The sequence below is a fragment of the Plutella xylostella genome, chromosome 22 (assembly GCF_932276165.1).
Source record: "Plutella xylostella chromosome 22, ilPluXylo3.1, whole genome shotgun sequence".
NCBI lineage: Eukaryota > Metazoa > Arthropoda > Insecta > Lepidoptera > Plutellidae > Plutella > Plutella xylostella.
Window position 1 is genome coordinate 11,465,530 of NC_064002.1, and position 19,915 is coordinate 11,485,444.

Consider the following 19,915-nt stretch of genomic DNA (forward strand, 5'->3'; position numbering starts at 1 on the left):
GTGTGTAGCATGCTGACACTACGCAGTTTATATCAGCCGTTTTCGTCGATAAAGTAATTATTGTTGCAATTTATTCGATCAGGTGTTTTAATTGCATAAATTTAACTTTTTACGGTTGCTTATTTTGAGACTACAAGCTTTTTAAACCTTACCCGTAGTTTTTCGTTTTGTTTATTTGTAATTTGTAAGCTTTCTGTGATGTTTGTTTTTAATTTTTATTGCTGCAGTCAGACAGTCAATTTGACATTCAATATTTATATCTTCATTATTTATTCCAAAATTACGACGCCATAAACAACTTTCAGTGGCTTTATTATAATATTAGCTTACGTTAACTGCAAGTATTTTAGTGAGCTCCTTTTGTTCTAAGGTTGTTTGAGCGTAAATATCCTCTGGAAGGGCTATTTTAGCGTTAATATGCTAAGCTATAGGTCGCTAACTGGCATCATACGTCAGACAGTGTCTCATTACTGCATAGCGCGGTCGGGGCATTTCTGTGTGAATTTAGACACTTATGTTCGTGCCAGTGTTTTGTTTATGCAATGAAAGGTTGATGGTTTGCAGCGAGTAGTCTTGGTTTTGGTTGGCAAAAAGGTAAAAATGTTGATGTTGGATAAGTAAGTAGGTACTAGTTATAAAAATTGTTAACTACTAATTATAATAAAAAGTGATTAACACTTGCAAAATAAGTTTTATTCGTTAATTTACCTGTTTATATGCCGTTGAGGCCATTTATTGTACTGGAGATGTGTAGTTTAATTATTCATAAATAAGTTCTAATTATTCTTCAAGCAATACGAAAAACATCAAATCAACACACTATACATTTATACAGGATTATTTGCAAGTAGACGTCTACTTACCAATAACCCTGTAAGTATACAAACCATACCAGATACTTTACAAGTTTTATATCAATATTTGGTCCCATCGGATTTAATCGCTTGGAAAGAAGTGCCGCTCCCCCAGTGGAATACCTTTCATCAATAAGCAGAAATTATAATGAAATGTAATAATAGCGCTAGAACTGTGCAATCGTGTGTTCAAACAGGGCACTAGTCTGCTAAATGCTAGCAACAATCGTGAATGGGTGCTGAGCTTCATTTTATGATTCATTGCATTCAACGAACATACATACATGGCATGTTTTCTGAATATACTACATTTTATATCACACAAAATTTAAGGTAGACCTAGCACAGAGCGCAATTAAGACGTGACAAAAGTGTTGCATTGCACTCACTCACATCGCGCAGCCTGAAGAGCGAGTACGACGGAGAACTTTTGTCACGTCTTAAATGAGCCCCGTGCTAGACCTTCTGCAACCACATCGCGCGGCTTCGAGACGATGACGTGAGCGTCTTGCGCCCCGAGCTAGGAGTTCTGATTAAGGGCTGATTTTTCATTAGTCAGATAAAAGTTATCTAAGGAATAATTATGTTGCTGTCGCGTCTGAATGTTTGTATTAGACAGTGACAGTAACAATTTTATTCCTCAGATAACTTTTATCTGACCATTGAAAAATCTGCCCAAAGAGTGGAAAGTAATCAGTATACCCAGTATATGTCAAAATCTATGGATGTGGTAGTGGCATTGCAGTGGCGATGGCGTGGCGGTGCCATTACAAAAGCAGACTAGACACCGAACTAGACGTGCAAGACAAAGGTAGACATATCGAGTCTCTATCGATCGCGTTCTCCATTTCCTATTGAATATTACATGAAATCGCTGCCGTTTGCCGCCATTATACACATTATACCTACACGGAACCACTCGGGCACATGGGGAAACTTTTATGAAAAGAAACAGGAGACTATGTTCATGTATGCACTCACGAGCAATGAAAAAGTTCCAGTTACAATAGCACCAAATTACTCCTAAACGTAAAAGACTAGATGAATCTCGCCGCCTGCAATATGGAAATGCATGTATACATTTAACAGCTGCATTAGAACCATAATATAGTATATATATATATATATATATATATATATATATATATATATATATATATATATATATATATATATATATATATATACATATATAATATTATATATAATATAATATATAATATTAACCATTTTTTAATTATATACTTGTTTAAAAAAAAATTTGTAAGTGGAACTTTTTCATTGCTCATGAGTTTTTTATTCAATTCATCCTCTTCCACCCATGATATATCTTTCCTGTACATACCTCGATGACTTTGTGACTTCTATCCTAGTGTATAAAAGGATTATTTTGTTACTAATATACTTAAAAGCTCCATTTTCGGTTCTATCAATGATAAAATATCTTCTAAGAGAATAATATTCAGATGCACCTAGTGTACGCCACCTCTATGCAATCCTTACTTAATATTATAAATGTGAAAGTAACTGTGTGTGTCTGTCTGTCTGTCTGTCTGTCTGTCTGTCTGTCTGTCTGTTACTCTTTCACGCCAAAACTACTGAACGGATTTGAATGAAATTTGGTATACATACGGTCTAGACCCTGGGAAAGAACATAGGCTACTTTTCATCCCGGAATTCCCACGGGAAAACTTTTTAAGGCGAAGCGAAGCGCGCGGGAACTGCTAGTTACCTATAAGTTCTTTTAAACCTCACTTGCGATCAGTAATGTATGTATACTCTGCAGCTGTGCTTTCGCATAATTCTCAATACAGCGAATACGCATGTTTTGAAACTATACAAGGCCAGAACGCACCCATAGTGTACTAGCACTGTATAGTTTCAAGTGAAAAAAATAAATATTTTACTTGAAAATATACACGATTTGTGCGTACTAATCGCGTATACTTTCAAGTTGGGATTTACTGAATCGTACTTGAAAATATACATTGCTATTACGCATATTGCTTGATTGGCGTACTTGTCACATATAATTTATACCTACATGCTGATTCTAATTTACTTAACTATTTCGGTAAATGTAAATGACTACAATTGACTTGTTCTGCCTGTCATACCTATAAAATGATAATAAATGAAGATGAACAAGCTCTAATTTGATTGATAAATTGATATTTATAGCAATCATACTTGCAAGTAAGCATACCTACTAATATCTTATTATTTAAATGAATTAAGAGTAATACCTACTACACTCCTGAACGGATAAGACTAGCTTAATGACGCCGTCGGCAATATTAAAGTGCATTTAACAGCGCATCAAAATATTATTATAACCAACTAAAATAGTAAATTTTGATCAAATTTTAAATTTAATGGTTTAAAAAAATTAGGGTCATTTGGTGTTGACTTTTTGCTACTTGGACTTATTCATTGCTCGTGAGTGTAGGAGGTATGTAGGTAGGTAGGACACACACACACACACACACACACACACGCGCACACATTATACGCGCACGGTTATAAAATTAATTTAAATTATTATTTGATTTTGTGTTCTATTTTTGTTTATTTACCAGTAAGGCCCTAATCTGGAAGAGAACTGTCTTCTGAAATACAGATTTATATCTAGTTCGGAAAACAGTGCTCAATATACTTTGTACGTATGTTTTTGGTGAAATAAATAAATCTTTAAATTTTTTTTTTTTAAATCTTTTTTTAAATAGACATATTTTTAATCAAGTTTTGAATTCACCGTAATTGTCTTTTATGAATTGTTCTACACCCTCTTATGAGAATTTTTTTACTATTAACAACAGTTCTACAGTTTAATATCAATTTACTTTTTAACTTACGGTGTAAACAAAAAACACGTTACGAAATTAATGCCAAGTGCGGAATGATGATGCAATGTTTAGAAAGCAATAGACTTATTACTATTTCGCATGAAAGAAAGAGAGAGCAACAATTCAAAAGGGCTACCTGGTAACTAATCACGTATAGTTTCAAGTGCTCGCATTGCCACTTGGCGCTTGAAAATATACACGATTAGTACGCAGTGGTAACTGCTGCAGTATATTTTCAAGCCATAATTTTGGCCCAACTTACTTGAAAATATACGCGATTAGTGCGTAATGGCCTTGTATAATTTCAAGTAAATCATGGCACCATTTTAATTTGAAAATATACGCGAGCAGTCCCAACCTCTGCGTTCTGGCCTTGTATAGTTTCAAAACACGCAGCGAATACTCATACAATATTCAGCTATCCTCTAGTTTGATTTTACTTCTTCGATGTACCTAGTTGTTTGTTTAAAAAAAAAAAAACACGCACTCACGCCTTGTACTAATGTACTCCCTTGCGGGGTAGGCAGAGGTGCATTGCTGCACCAATGTAATAGGAGGCGGGCCTATTGCCATTTTTCGGGCACATCCAAGACCCGAGAACAAATATCTGTGTTTAAACAAATAACTGCCCCAGCCGGGAATCGAACCCGGGACCATCGGCTCAGTAGTCAGGGTCACTAACCACTACGCCATTTTTTTTTTTTTTTTTTTTTTTTTTTTTTTTTTTTTTTTTTTTTTTTTTTAAGATTTTATTATCACTCCACAGACTTTATGTCCGTGCCTTTTTGAGAGATCAATATATTGTGAGAGTTTGGTTGTTTTTTGTCTTCATCTTTTAACTACTCACTACTCAATGTGGAAGCTTATAATATATATATTTTATGTTTTATATATATATACCTATATATTATTAATAAATTTTTTTTTTTTTTTGCACTCCTGGAGGAAAATCTACACAGACACCTGGGAAGGGGACCCAGGTAGTGTCGGCCTTTAACCGACTAAAAACCCCCAGTTGTGCATTTCTTGTTTTTTTTTTTTTTTTTTTTTTCTTTGTTTCACACAGTCACACTTACAAATTATAATGGCAACAAACATTTGAAGGGTAGGGCCAGTGTCAGCTGTCTTCAGAGAACTTAACAGACGCCTGTCAGTGGCCACACACTCCTTTTGTCATCGCTGTTGTTTTGCCTGGTGTTAATGTGTGACAGTGTTCTTAAAACTATGTTAATTTTATTGGTTAGTTCTTATACAGATAATATTAATTCATGGTATGACCACTACGCCATTCGGTCGTCGTTGTTTGTTTTGTATTGTGTAATTACACTCACGAGCAATGAAAAAGTTCCAGTGAGAAAATCACTTATTTGCTCCTAAAGGGAAAAGGCTAGCTTAATGGCGCCGTCTGCAATATTTAAGTAGGTACATTTAACAACGTATTATAAATTAACCACTAAAAACGTTAAAATTGAAAATAAATTCAATGTTTCTTCTTCTTCTCTTACAACAATTTTATTATAATTCCAGAATCCTAACTAATATTATAAATGCGAAAGTAACTGTGTCTGTCTGTCTTTCTGTCTGTCTGTCTGTCTGTCTGTTACTCTTTCACGCCAAAACTACTGAACGGATTTGAATGAAAATTGGTATACATATGGTATAGACCCTGGGAAAGAACATAGGCTACTTTTTTATCCCGGAATTCCCACGGGAAAACTTTGTAAGGCGAAGCGAAGCGCGCGGGAACAGCTAGTATCCAAAAAATACTTAATTAAATAACCTCGAGAGTTTTGCGACTGCATTTTGACTTATAAACTTATAATACCCCTTTTAGATAAGCTGTGTAGTATCTCAACAGTTATTCTAAGCTGCTAAGTCAATAGACAGTCAAGTTTGCACATAATCAAACAATGATAAGTCCACCTAATTACCCGTTCGGTACGATAAATCAGACATAAGCTGCCTAGAGAGACCACAGTAGCTGGTGTATTTACACAAAGCTCAGACAACTAATATTTACTGTAAAGATTGTCTCTAGAACTGGTCTCTACGCAAATCTTTTATTTGATTGAAGACAAGAGCCTTTGCGAATTCTCTTTTTGGTTCGAAGCATATAAAATTATATTTTGTTTTCGCAGTAAATTTTGCAAGTCACAGGTTTAGCCGTTTTGACCTGCCACAGACAGATAGACACAGATACACAGGCATGTTAAACTTATATAACCACCCCTCTTTTCCGTAGAGGGTAAAAAAATAACGCAATCTCATTGGTCACGACATCACAAACCCTATAAACACCTACATAATAAAAATAGGTAGTAGGTATATCGTAACTGAAATTATGGCATTTTCCGGATTTCTTATTTAAATATACGAGTATGTACGTAATTATATATGCTAGATTCTCAGCGACAATGGCACAATAGAAGCCCGGCGCTGCAAGACGCCCTCCATCATGCAATGGTGATAAGTCTAGCTCGCACTAATTACCCAGACTCAGCATAAATCAGTGGTAATCCGTTTTAAGAGCCGCAATTGTAGAGTTTGCCAGACGGCTCAGACATCAGGCTTTCAATATTTGCCGAAAAGATCGTCTAGAAATTATATGTGATTGTGAAGATACGTAGTGTGAATCAAGGATGTCTAGCTTGGCCGATATAACTGCATGTCTAACTAGTTATAAAGATAATTCTACAGAGGTTTTTATTATTTAGTTATAAAACACCTCACGTTAATATCGAATCTGGATGCTATCGATATCTTTTTCAGTAAATATTGTTTTCACATCTCTTGGTTAAAAGATACAAAACTAATATACTGCCTACTCCTACAATTTTAATATTAGTACGGATTAAAATTATCTTACGCACAACGATGCATAGTTGACAGAATAATCTATGTCTGAATAAGTAACGGATTGGCCAATCACAAATCAGGCAGGTATCAAAACCGCTGGAAATGAAATGAGGAAATGAGGAGCTGTCAGATTAAAGGCGATCGCGATACAAGCAGGAAAACTAGACAATATGCCCCTCGCAGCTTTATTGGTATTGATATTGTCATAATAATAATATATTTTATTAAGTAGCTTTATGCTCATTATTAAGTAGGTATGATACTTTTCAAAAGGTAACAAAAATTTGTACTCGGGTGATTGCCAAAAATATGTTTGCTGTCGATTTGTTGATCTCTTTAGCCAAGCGTATCTTCAATGAAAGTTCCACTTTCAAGGCCTTTGTCTGTTCTTATTTATTCTTAGTAAAGGAAAAATATGTCAGCACCGATATTTATAAATGCTGTCGGAAAATCAAGTAACTTTTGTTATTACCAACATAGCTTCAAAGTCGGTATTTAATATTCGTCGTGGGATTGATCGGCTGGTATGCGACGGTGATACTGTTGTTGCCGCCTATTGCCGTTATTGATATTGGCTTATTGGAGTCTCTGTATGCATTGAGAGATTACGGGCCATTGCTTATTGGATATCAATGTGTCATAAAGGATTAATTGAAATTGCGGCAAGATATTAATAAGTAAGCACATAGGATAATAATATTTAATAAATTTTATTAATTGGTCTTTTTAAGAAGTGTGTATTTAGGTACATGTACGGAACACCGTACATGGTTAAGTAGATACCTAATTATTTCTGCAACATCATCAGTTCGCGCGTCAACTTACTTAGGGCGGATTCGACCAACGTCGAGTAACTTTTTACTCACGAGTAAAGTACTAGTTACTCGCGAGTAAGCAGATTTTGCATTCTACCAAACCTGAAACCAAGATAAGTAGCTTATCCCAAGAATAAAATGTTATACCGCCTAAATTGACCGTGTAACGAGCTTATCCGAGAGTAATTTTGTAATGGCGGCAGCACATCAGCTGATTAGAAAACCGTCATAATGACATATAAACACATCTGTCAAAACATAAACAAAAGTACGTTTAAGGGCAAAGTCTCAGAATAACAACAGCGAATAAAATATTAAAACATAAACAATTTCATACTTTTATAATCCATTCAAACTAAGTTGGCATGTCATTTCTATTGCATGCTTTGAAACGCAGCTATTTTTATTTTAGTTGCATTACAGTTTCGTTCCTCGTTCATTCAATTTAATCATGGTATAACTTGGTAGAATGCAAATGTACTTATCCTGGATATTTACTCGCGTATAAATTTTATTCCGGTATAGTTATTCTCGTGTAACGTGATGTTTGGACGAATTCACCCTTATTATTATAATTTACTTTAGTTCACGTTTGTATCGGAATCACGGTTGACGCGTACTCATTATCATTTAGCTATAATCTATCATTAGCATAGTCTTTCGGAAAATAAATATTTCTCTTATATTAACATCATTTTATCAATTATCATCCTCACTATCAATCAGTTGGAAACCCTAACAGCAACTCTTGAGCAATTACAAAGTTCCAGTTACATATGGAACTTTTTGGTTGCTCGTGAGTGTATTAAACTGTTAAAAACATTTATGGAAATCTCTGCAATTTCATACCGAACCATTGTGCAATCAATGCGATGCGATTCTAACTTTGCTAAGATTTAAAACTTGGCTCCACATACGAGAAGCCCGACTAAACTGCGAAGGAATTATTACGCAAACTGAGTGCTAATAAAATAATAACGCCCCAGAAAGCCGACATTTCTTCCTGAGTCGCGCCAGTCCCGCTGTTTGCCGCTAAAGTATTTGTAAAGCACTAGAAGACAAAAGTAGACGGTGTGTTTGTACTGGACCTGATTCCGGTAAGGAATTGTGATTCTGCGGTATGTCTGTATCATTGATGTGGTAGACGACGGTGCAATAGTATGGACGCTGATTGTTGCAGTTGCAACAGAGGTCCCGTTTGCGAATACACCCACGAGCAATAAAAAAAAATCAGTGACAATAGAACCAAATTACTCCGAATCGGAAAAGACTAGCATAATGACGCCGTTTGCAAATTTATAGTACATTTAACAGAGCATCAAAATATAAACGCCGTCTAATAAAAAAAAAACAAAATATATTTTTTTAAAAGCTTAAGTGTTAGGTAACTTAGTAACATTTTAGCTTCACATATTGGTGCAAAGATAAATACTAAATATAAGGGTAGCTTTGCTAATAGGTACGTACGCAGTAATTTGTAGTCTATAATAATGAATTACCTACCTATCTACTAAGAAAGCCATTGTGCCTAAAACCACAAATTAGTATTAAAATTAGCAGAATAGTGTATAACATTGAATGTGTTCCGGGTGCATCTCTGCAGAGAGCGCGGGCAAGACGTTCATGTGACACGTGAGCAGCTCCCAGTCGGCGCTCGTTATGATTATGTAAGACACTGTGGTCGGGTTTCATTCACTTTGTTATTGCTGTTGGAAATTACAGCGTTTTGGGGAGTTTTGCTTTACTACTTTGTTGTTTATGTTTTTAAGAATTAGTTTCACAATATTGTGCAATTTGTATATTGTACATAAATAGTGTAACCCTCTCTTAAGAGTAACAAACATAAATTTATACTTAGTTTCATAAAGATTTCCCTTCCAAAATAACAATGTAATTAATTTGAAGTTGGCATTTGTGGCAGTTTATTTTCTAACAAGTAAGATATGAAAAAATACATAATGCTCTACATAAGATATCATCTGAACACCTAAACCAATACACAAAAGAATCTGATACCATACATAATGTAAATAACGTTATTAATTATATTAATCAGAATAAAATTTAAAATCACCTCATTTCAGGTCTTAAACCAGCTATCAGTAAGCCTACCAGACTTAAAGCGTGTCTTGACCACATCTTAATTCATAACAAACAAAACGGAATTGGTTTAGTATGTCAAACAAGCGTTACTGACCATTACTTGGCAATAGCAGGAGTTAATACTCAAACTAAAAGACCGGCTAAGTCAAGAACACAAAAGAAAACAAATTTTGAAGCTATTAAAGACGAATTAAAATCTTATGACTGGTCAGAACTCTACGTTTCCAAAGACTCATCTGAAGCGGCTGACAAACTCACAACTGTTCTCAATGAAATTTGTAATCGCCACACAAAAACAGTACATTTAAGTCGTACTAAGTTTACACTCAAGGAATGGATCACCCCTGGTATAACGAGGTGTATCCGACATAGAGATAAGTTGCATCTACAAGTAAGGAGAAACCCAAATAACGCTGTCTTGTTGGTAACGTACAAAAGATACAGATATTTCTGCAATGAACTACTTCACAAACTGAAATCTGAGTATGAATATAACCAACTATCAATTAACAAAGATAATCCGAAACGGTTTTGGCAAGTTATTAAAGATATTTGTGAACTCAATAAAAATAAACATGAATCCTCCGATCTTCTGCACTTCAGAGATAACCCAGAAAAATCATTGCAAGCGTGCAACAGTTATTTCTCAAGTATAGGGAAAAATCTAGCCACAGATATTCTGCACAAATCAAAAAAGACAGAAGCACAGCTCGCCTCTAGAGTGAAGGCTTCGGGTCCAGCTAATTCATTTTTCCTCTCTCCTACAGACGCTTCTGAGATCGGCGACTTAATTAACAGCTTAAAATACGGGAGTGCGTCGGGGTTGGATGGTCTAAATACAAAACTGATAAAATATATTTCTAATGAAATAGTCGTGCCTGTCACTTATATTTGCAACAAAAGTTTAGAGTCCGGAATATTCCCTGACTGCTGGAAGACTGCAGTGGTTGTACCCATTCACAAAGATGGAACCAAGAATGACCCCTGCAATTTTAGACCAATATCTCTTTTGAGTGTTTTATCCAAAATACTTGAAAGAGTTGTTAACAAACGGCTCATAAAATTCTTTGAAGACAATAATGTACTATCTGGGTTACAGTTCGGATTCCGGCCAGGTAGATCCACTGAGGACGCTATTCAGGTACTATTGGAGGATGTTTCCTCGGCCTTAGACGAAGGAAAGACATGTATCGGAGTCTTTCTAGACTTAGCTAAGGCTTTTGATACGGTGTCTCCTTCTATCCTACTTAGTAAGCTTGAATCTTTTGGGGTTCGGGGGCTTGCCCTTGAATGGTTTAAGAGTTACTTGACTCATCGTAGCCAACGTACGAAAATCGGTGCAGATATCAGTAATACATCATCTGTACTATTTGGGGTCCCGCAGGGCAGTGTCCTCGGTCCCACTCTTTTTATAGCGTATATTAATGATATAGCAGACGCAATACCTCGTTGTGATGATGTGAAAGTCTTGTGTTATGCCGATGACACTGCACTAGTGTTTAAAGGACCCAATTGGAGGGACGTCGTATCTACTGCAGAACGAGGAATGAGCACAATCGCAGAGTGGCTGAGTGATAACCTCCTTACTTTGAACACAAAGAAAACAAAATACATCTGTTTTCATAAAACGAAGGCATCTGAACCCCCCGAATCACTTCAGTTGAAGGTACACACGTGCAACTTGCAAATGAATAATCTGTGTACTTGTGATTCAATAGGAAGGACGCATTCGCTGAAATACCTCGGGGTGGTGGTTGACGAGAAGCTCTCTTTCGATCATCATATTATGTATCTCTCGGGAAGAATGAGGCGAATGATTTATGTTATGAAGCTTCTGCGAAACGGGGCTCATATGGAAGTGCTAATGCTGGTGTACAGATCTCTGTGCGAATCTAATTTGACCTACTGCATCTCAGCTTGGGGAAGTGCCCACAAATCGTCTCTCATACTGCTCGAAAGGGCCCAGAGAGCTGTTCTGAAAGTTATGCTAAGAAAACCGTACCAATATCCAACTAACGCTCTTTATGCTGAAACAAAAGTACTAACTGTCAGACAGCTGTACATTCTTAAGGTTGGGCTCTTACACCACCGATTCACCATCAAAAGCCCTAACTATGAGCACCTACTGGCGAAGCGTGTCTTCTTGGTTAAATTACCTCAGGTAAAAACGGAATTTGCCAAGCGTTTTAAGCCTTATGCGTTTTACAGTATCTACAAATCAATTTTGAAACACGTCAGTATTCAACGCTGCTCCACTTTGGAATGTAAAATACAGATTGTACGATGGCTTCAAACACTGGACTATGATAAAACCGAATCATTGTTGGTCACACAATTATAGTTAATAACTGTATTTAATATATTTGTATAGGTCATATAGGTGTATAAATGGCATATATCACGCATTCTACACACACACACAACACACACACACACACACACACACACACACACACACACACACACACACACATACACACACACACAACACATTATTTAATATTTTCTTTTGTTTTTCTAAATTATTTGATCCATGTCTAGTAGCTATCACAGTTTTGTATAAACGTACACTTGTATTCTGGGTGCCCGCGATACAGTTTTACTAGTGCGGGGCCCGCTGTTAAAATGTAAATTGTGATATGTTTTTGTTCAATAAATATTTTTGAATTTGAATTTGAATTTGAATTTCAACCACCAGCCTCCGAAAGAAAAGCATTCACACAAATTCCTCCTGAAATCAGCAGTAGCCCACAACAAAGGTCGTAACAAACTTGAAACAACCAAGACACGTCGGTCGGCCAACAGCAAAACCCTGATTCACTGATCTGCAATGACAATGCGATGCAATTAGCTGAACGTGTCGACGCCTCCGCAACCCTCTCTATGTGTGTGTATACCTACACGTGTGGGTGTGTCTGTGTGTGTGGGCAACGGATTTGAATTCGGAATTCGGATTTATAACCGAATTCGGAAAAGGGCGGGCTTAATGCGAGTGTGTTGCGGGTATTACGACGAACTCGTGTTTGAATAATTTGCGGGTGTATGGTTTTTTTTGAAATTGCGGAGCTTACAGCCGTTTTGTTTTATTATTAATTTAAAGAAACAACGACAATTATTATAATATAACAATACATAATAATTATTTAATACTAAGCTTAAATGGATACTTAATTAAACATTGGCATGTAAAATTTTATTTCTAAATGTAAGCATAACTAGAAAAACATGATAATTATTTAGAAACTGGTAGGATTCCCCGAAGCTACAATTATTTCCTTCGATATCATTTCAGTAGATAATAAATTTCAATTACACGGCCCAGCAAACCGATTACGCCGAAAATATGAAGATGAAAGTTGTATCTTCCGACAGTCTCTCCAAACAAAAAGATATCTGATTTTCTCCTTGAAGTAACATTATTAAGTCAGAAACAAACGATTTCAAAAGTCAGTTTTGTAACCCTCATAAATATTCCAAGTAGCTCTGTTTCAATTTTGTCTTAATCTCCAAAAGGATTGTTTACAGTAAATATTTTGATTTGGACCGAACACCGAGGATCGGCCTGACTTAAGGGTTTGTATTCTGGCTCATTTGCTTTTTTATATTTGTTCTCTGATATATTTTTTATTAAAACTTTTCAATATTAAGATGAATTAACTTTAAAAGTTATTGCATTTTGTTATGTTTATTAATATTATGTTTAAAAAAAAAAAAAAACACACCTTAGACCAAGGTACTTAATAAACCTTACTTGCTCAACGAGTATATTTAATAAAGTAATTCCATTCGGTAAACGATCACAATTTCGCAGCTCAACAGTCAACTAACCAAAATACGGGAGTTCGGCTTACGCAATTTACAATTCTAATTAATCCTTGCTCTAAGATGGCCATCTCGGGCACGTTTCATTATAACAGAATCGAGTCCAGTGTTTGAGCTTTGCATCTTGATCGTTGGTCTCGATTCTACGGTTCGAATACTAATATTGCGATTGTAATTCCTTGTTTAGAATGGACGCGCGAATATTAATATTTTAATTGCGACGTTACGGATGCAGAATACTAAAGGTTATGCGGAATTCTGTTTCGGAACACTAGAATTGCTGAAATGTTGGTCGTAGAATTTAGATTGCTACTAAGCAGCAGCAGGTATGGAATATAGAAATGTTGGTTCTAATTAGACATTTTCCAGACAGGAATTTTTACTATCAAAAATAGTAAATTCAATTTTGTGGCCATCAATAATATATATCTGATCGGATTCGATAAGATATGAAATTCGATTAACTCGAGTCTAACGAAGAGACCGCATCTACGTTACAGAAACCGTCTGATTTTGAATCCATAACAAGATCCAATCGGGGTTCTGTTGCCGCTCAACTGGTTCCTCCAACCTCAATCGCGTTTGCTGCCTGACCTGTTGTTACTCCGTCTCTATCTTCTTCACCGTTTAGAGAGAGAAAATCGATTTTGCTAGTTCAGTATGTGGTTGGAAAATGTGCAGGATTTCGTAGAATCAGGGGGGTCAGTCTATCTGACGTAAAACGAAGTTTCGGAGCGCTGTTACGCAAGCTACGGCTCTTTTTCGTTGTATTAAACGTGCCGGTTGCACGACAGCTCTCGTTCGTTTGTTTGTCGTCAGTATAGAGTAACCCTGAAATGTCTAATGGCACGTGAAAGGTTGAGACGCTCCAGTGGACTGCTGGCTACAGACCCGTAATAAGCGAATTGTTTCCTTACCGTGAATGGAATGAATGTTATATGGGTTACTGAAGATTTCATAACTAGCCAAGTATCTCTGTATTGTGTGCTCGCAGTTCTACCTGCATTGTTTCTAAGTCTAACAGGCAGCCGTTTGCGAACTTACCAGATAAATGGCTATTCAATGGATCTACGGGTAGTTGCTTGAAGTATTTGTTTAACACTAGCATTCTTGGTGTCTTTACCACGCTTATTACTGTTACCTACCTATTTGTCCGTAGAGCGCATTGATATTATTTTCGAGTTGACTAATCAGAAAATTATAGTTTTTCTACATATACGCTCACGAGCAATGAAAAAGTTCTATTGATATATGGAACGTAATGGCAGGTGGAACTTTTTCATTTTCGTTGAGTGTATTATGTAACGTAATATAGCTTGAAAGCAATCCAGAAATCTCTCATTAAATATAAAATATTTCAAAAACAACATGAACCCTCCTAAACTAACGGTTTCATGTAAAAGTGGCAGCGCCGGCAGTAGGCGCTACTTCCAATGCCTGTTACATTTCAATATGAAATGCGAGCGAACGGTCTGATGAAAAATACATTTCAGTTACTATTTGCGCATTAGACCTCGCTTTACCGACAATACAGGTGAGTCTTTCGTATTAGCAAATCCGAAAGTAGGCAACCGAGCTCTTCATTCATCATATCATATACAAATAATTATTTTGGTGGAAGAATGCTTTGTACCCAACTTATATAATGAATTACCGGTAAGTATTAAAAATGAAAAAAAAAATCTTTATTTAAAACATTGTTAAAAAAACATTTACTTAAAACTTATTACGATTGAGAGTGGTGCCTTCCTTGCACTGCTCACTTGACACAGTCAGTATATTGTTTATTTTGTTAATTTTTTAAATGATAGCTTAATTAAAATGTCACCGTTTACCCACAGTCAAACCAAAAATATTGGTTTTGTGGGAATTCTTCTGTACCCTATGTATCAATGCAATTATTATAAATAAATAAATAAATAACAAATTCTGAACAACTTTTGTTATAATGACCTTGGGATACAGGTGAGTCTTTCGTAGAAAAAAATGCTAAAAACTCGACTACAGACGCTTCAAAAAACAAAATAGGTACTTAAGCTTTTTAGTTGGTAATATTAGGCTATTAAATGTACTTCAACATCGTACACGGCGTCATTAAGCAAGCCTTTTGCGTTAAGGAGAAATTTGTTGCTATGGTCACTGGAACAGTTTCATTGCTTCGAGTGTAAATGGCAAATATTAAACACCAGCATCAATTGTTCAGTCCTAAACTACAATAGCCCCCGGTTCCCTTAACTTCCCGATTCTACCTTTGCATACGTTTTGCTCCATCGGATATTTACTGCCCCGCCAGGCCCGCCCAAATTGAATGGGGCACCGTTTTTAGGTAATTGGAATCCTGCCTGGACGCAGACTAATGTAAAGAGTTTTTGATAGGCATTTATAAGTATTCATTTGATATTCTTACGTGTAGCAGTGGACTTGTTTTGATGATGAAAGGGACTAGATACTACGATAGGGAATGTTAATCCAAACCTTTGACTTATTAAGTTTCACAGAAAAAAGTATGAAGCAGTGAAGTTGGTACGTAAATCATTTTCAGAAGTCATGAACTTTAGTGATTTTTGTACGGATTAATGTTTCATTTCATCACACATGATTTGATTAAAAAATATATACTACTTAAAAACATCTAACAGCATTTGTAAGATTTCTTCAGACTTCTGCCCCGGATTAACAAAACTGTAACTTGGACCAAATTAAAAGAACTCGCTAACGAGAATTTTTATCTTTTCGTAAGCTTCTTAGAACCTTGTGAAGTTTTTAATTAAAATATCGGTTTTACTTTTACATAGATTTATTTTCTTAACACTCGACGTTGCCTGGCATAATGGCGCGTTTTAAAGCAATTTATTAATAGATATATATAAATTATATCTTTTAATGATTTGCTTTTGATAGCTATTAATGCATGTATGTACTTACATGAGACTAGAATATGCCAATTTTTTTTGGATACAAACCATACACAGAACAGTCAGCGGCGACAAAAAGTATTCTTACATATACCTACCTAAAATTAATGCAATTAATTTTCCAAAATACGTCCCGTGACTGTACCGTTTACAAAAAAAACGTAAACACAATATTTCACATCGCGATCTCGGCTCCGACGGCATCGTTACAGAATTGATAATATTCTCTATAAATTTTTATGCCGCATTTCTCCCCTCCTGCTTTCTGTGTTAAACAGGTAATAACGCGAATAGCTATCTTGTAATAAGAGTGGATACCTGCAGCTGCGCTTTCACAGGGCTTTTCACAGTTTAGCGCCAATGAGGTATGACTGCGTATTCTGTAATAGCTCTATTATGTATACAGGGTGTTGCAGAAAGGGTATATTAAAACTTGTAGAACAAAAGTTGTTCAGAATGATCCCCTGAGTCACCCCCTTTCGGCTTAGTATACCCATTTTGCAACATCCTGTATACTCGTACTCGGGCTACACCACTGTATGCTATTGGCCCATTCTATTCTATATAGAGGTAGTATGACAGATCTATCAGATCTATGGTGTTTCTATGTAAGTTTATTATGTATATACAACGAGAATTGTATAATTTTCCACTCTTAGTTAGGTTATTAATGACTACTTTTAAAATAATATTTAAAAAAACGAAATATAATTACCTAACACATCTCTGGGATTTAATTAAATATTGTTAACAATAATTAATACACTTACTTACATAAAAAATAATACTTACATTACTGTTATTAATTTACATAATTACTAGTGTTTAACCAGCTTGTCTTGTTCTGATGCATTGTTGGAAGTAATTGTGACTTCAGTATCTACAGCATTCTCTATTTTAATATTCCTATCAACAAAGCTTCCATAGATAAAATAGTCCTCAATTTCTTGCATTGTTTTATTTCTGGTTTCTGGTAAATTGTAGTACAAATAAACAAGACACGATAGTAAAATAATTGCCAACACTGCAAACGTTCCAAATACTGTTATATTGGTGAACAAAATTAAAGTAGTTTTTAAAATAATGAATGCTGAAATTGATGTACAAATGGATGCTAATGCTAAACCGGTTTCTCTTATATAAAGTGGAAATACTTCACCTTTGATAACTAAAGGTAACGAAGATATACCTATATTTGAAACCGTCAGATAGCTAATTAGAATTGTTACTAATACCCAAGGTTTACTTGTCACTAAACCAGCGTGAATTAAATAACCATATAAAGAAAATGTACATAAAGCTACAAAAGATAGTATCCCGCTTAGAAACGTCATTGTTCTGCGATTTAAAATCTTAATCAGCATGGATGAGATGCTGTTTCCGACTAAAGCAATAATATCAAAGCTTATTATGTAGACTGACGCATCCATGTTCTTTGGAAGGATTTCTGCCATAATTATAGTTGAAAATGCTGGAAAAATATGGCGTCCCGATGTCTCCAGACATCCCAGCATACAAATACATACCATCATGGGCTTTAGAAAATCTTTCTTTGTACATATCACGTAAAAATATATAATTTTGTCTTTCAAACTTATTGGCTGTATTGTGTTTTGTTTCCGTTTATCCTGTGCTTGTATCATAGCTTCAAACTCCTTCACGGACCTGTTACTGGCGCCCCTCAGCCAATAGAATGTCTCTTCACTCTTTTTAGTCGACCCTTTCAATGCCAGCCAGGCTGGGCTTTCAACCCAAGTAAAATTAATCGCTAAAGACACTAGTAATGGCATATTTGAAATCAAAGCTATAGTTCTCCAGTGAAATAACATTCCCAGAATGTGTACAAGGAGAGAAGCAAAAACGAAAGAAGTTGTCTTCAGACTGAATATTAGGCCTCTGATTTCTGGCGCAGTGTATTCGGAGATGACGCAGCACGCCACAATAAATGTTGCAGATGTGCTCAGTCCTCCAAGAATTCTTCCAACGATGAGCCAAGTGACATCAGCTGCAAAGTAGATGAGGGTCCAGCCAACGATGGCAGGCACCACTGCAAGCATGTGAGCAATCTTGCGACCCAATTTGTTTAGTATGTATGTTGACTGAATGATGCCAATCACCATGCCGATTGCCACTGATGAAGCTGGAAGAAAGGTGGCAAGAATCAGAGAAGTATTTTTTCTCCATAACTGTACAAGTTCTAGAGGGTGTAATAATTAATTTATTTAAATGTAATAATTACTTTGTCATAGTTAGATGTTTGAGTTAGGTAGCTACACCAGTTACTTGATATAAAATCAATGGTCCAAAGTAGAAGTAAAACCAAGAAATAAAAATAAACTTACCAAGCCACGACGCTGTGCTAACATCCACTTTGATGGAAGAGTCTACAGCTTTTAACCCGGGGATTAAACATGACGGGTACGACAAGATGACGCCACCACTGAAGTGAGCTAATATAGTTGGGGTCACTGTCCATATCTGTAGTTTTAAAGAGAAGAAAAAAATAATTGATACAGAGAGTTCCATATATTTTTCACCAAATTAATTTCGAAAAGTTTTAGTACAAATTAATGTTGTTTAAAGATTTAGAACACACTCTCTCCTTTACTCCTTTAGACTGACTAATCAACACGGATCTATAAATACACGTAAATTGCTTCGATAGAAATTATTTCAGCAAGTGAATTGACACACACCATTTCAGTAAAGTTATATGTATATTCCCACAAGTTGATAAGAAATAACGTAAATTAACATACAAAAAAAACAGCTTAAAACTCACTTGTCTCAGAACTGGCGCAACCATCTCAGCCAAATTGCAAATAAAACTGATTGTTAATTACTATGGTGGTAAGTGAAAAAGTTTTTTTATAATAATTTATTTTATTTATTTATCAGTCTCATTATTTATACACTGGTTAATCTAGGGGACACATACATGTTTTTAAATGTCTGATTATAATGACATTGTCGAAGGTTTTAAGCGAAGGTTACGTGTACACCGTATTAGATAATTTGCTCCATGCTCCACTAGTATTAATAAAATTCTCGTTATAGTAAATTTTTACAATCTGATTCCTGAATAAGTTCCAATGACATCCAGTGCTCCACGCTCCTTAGGAATAACCGAAGGTATCTTCCGTAGAAGGTATCTTTCTTATTTTTATTCGTTAAAAAAAACTCACTCAGTTCAGTAAGTAGAAAGTCAGTGAACATTTCGAAAAATATTCTGATGGTGATTGAATGTCACTCTCAAATTAGTAAAGGTTAACAAAGTTTAACATAAAATTAATTTTCAAACCAAGAACTCCAACAATCATTAGGACAATAATATATTTTTACTTAAGTTAGTGTCTCATAGCTCAGTAGCTCACCCATAGACATGAAAGATTCCTTCGTCGATCTGTACTAAACCCAACTATGTGAGATAGTGATTTATGTGAGTCAGTATTTAAAGAGGTAATTAACAACCTGACCGTTATAACGCAACAAGAAAAATGTTCCAACTTTGAAACAACGATTTATTTTGTTAAGTCGACGATCTCGCATTTCTTTTTGATGTCCGGCGTGAAATATTTGATGTCCTTTTAATTACTTGATTGGGTGCATTTAAAGATTTTTTATAAATTTATTTAAAATTATATCTCTTAAAATATTTCATTTTATGAATTTAGATATTTAATTAATTTATACAAATATATTAT

General features: G+C 35.4%; 1 protein-coding gene across 1 annotated transcript; it reads right to left on the minus strand.

Moving 5' to 3' along the window:
• Positions 1-17,001: 17,001 nt before the first annotated feature.
• LOC105389809 (facilitated trehalose transporter Tret1) lies at positions 17,002-19,226 on the minus strand. Its single transcript, XM_038122425.2, has 3 exons — positions 18,994-19,226; positions 18,554-18,689; positions 17,002-18,351 (listed from the first exon to the last, which is right to left on the minus strand). The coding sequence occupies exons 1-3, from the start codon at positions 19,015-19,017 to the stop codon at positions 17,030-17,032; spliced, it is 1,482 nt and encodes a 493-aa protein (XP_037978353.2). The 5' UTR covers positions 19,018-19,226; the 3' UTR covers positions 17,002-17,029.
• Between the last annotated feature and the right edge of the window lie 689 nt (positions 19,227-19,915).

What these genes read in the sequence shown, in the direction of transcription:
- LOC105389809 (XM_038122425.2), bottom strand. Translation starts at nt 19,017, where the DNA reads ATGGTTGCGCCAGTTCTGAGACAA. An exon ending in TTGCGCCAGTTCTGAGACAA is followed by an intron (nt 18,690 to 18,993) that starts GTGAGTTTTAAG and finishes TTAAAACTACAG; the next exon opens with ATATGGACAGTGACCCCAAC. An exon ending in TAGCACAGCGTCGTGGCTTG is followed by an intron (nt 18,352 to 18,553) that starts GTAAGTTTATTT and finishes CCTTTCTTCCAG; the next exon opens with CTTCATCAGTGGCAATCGGC.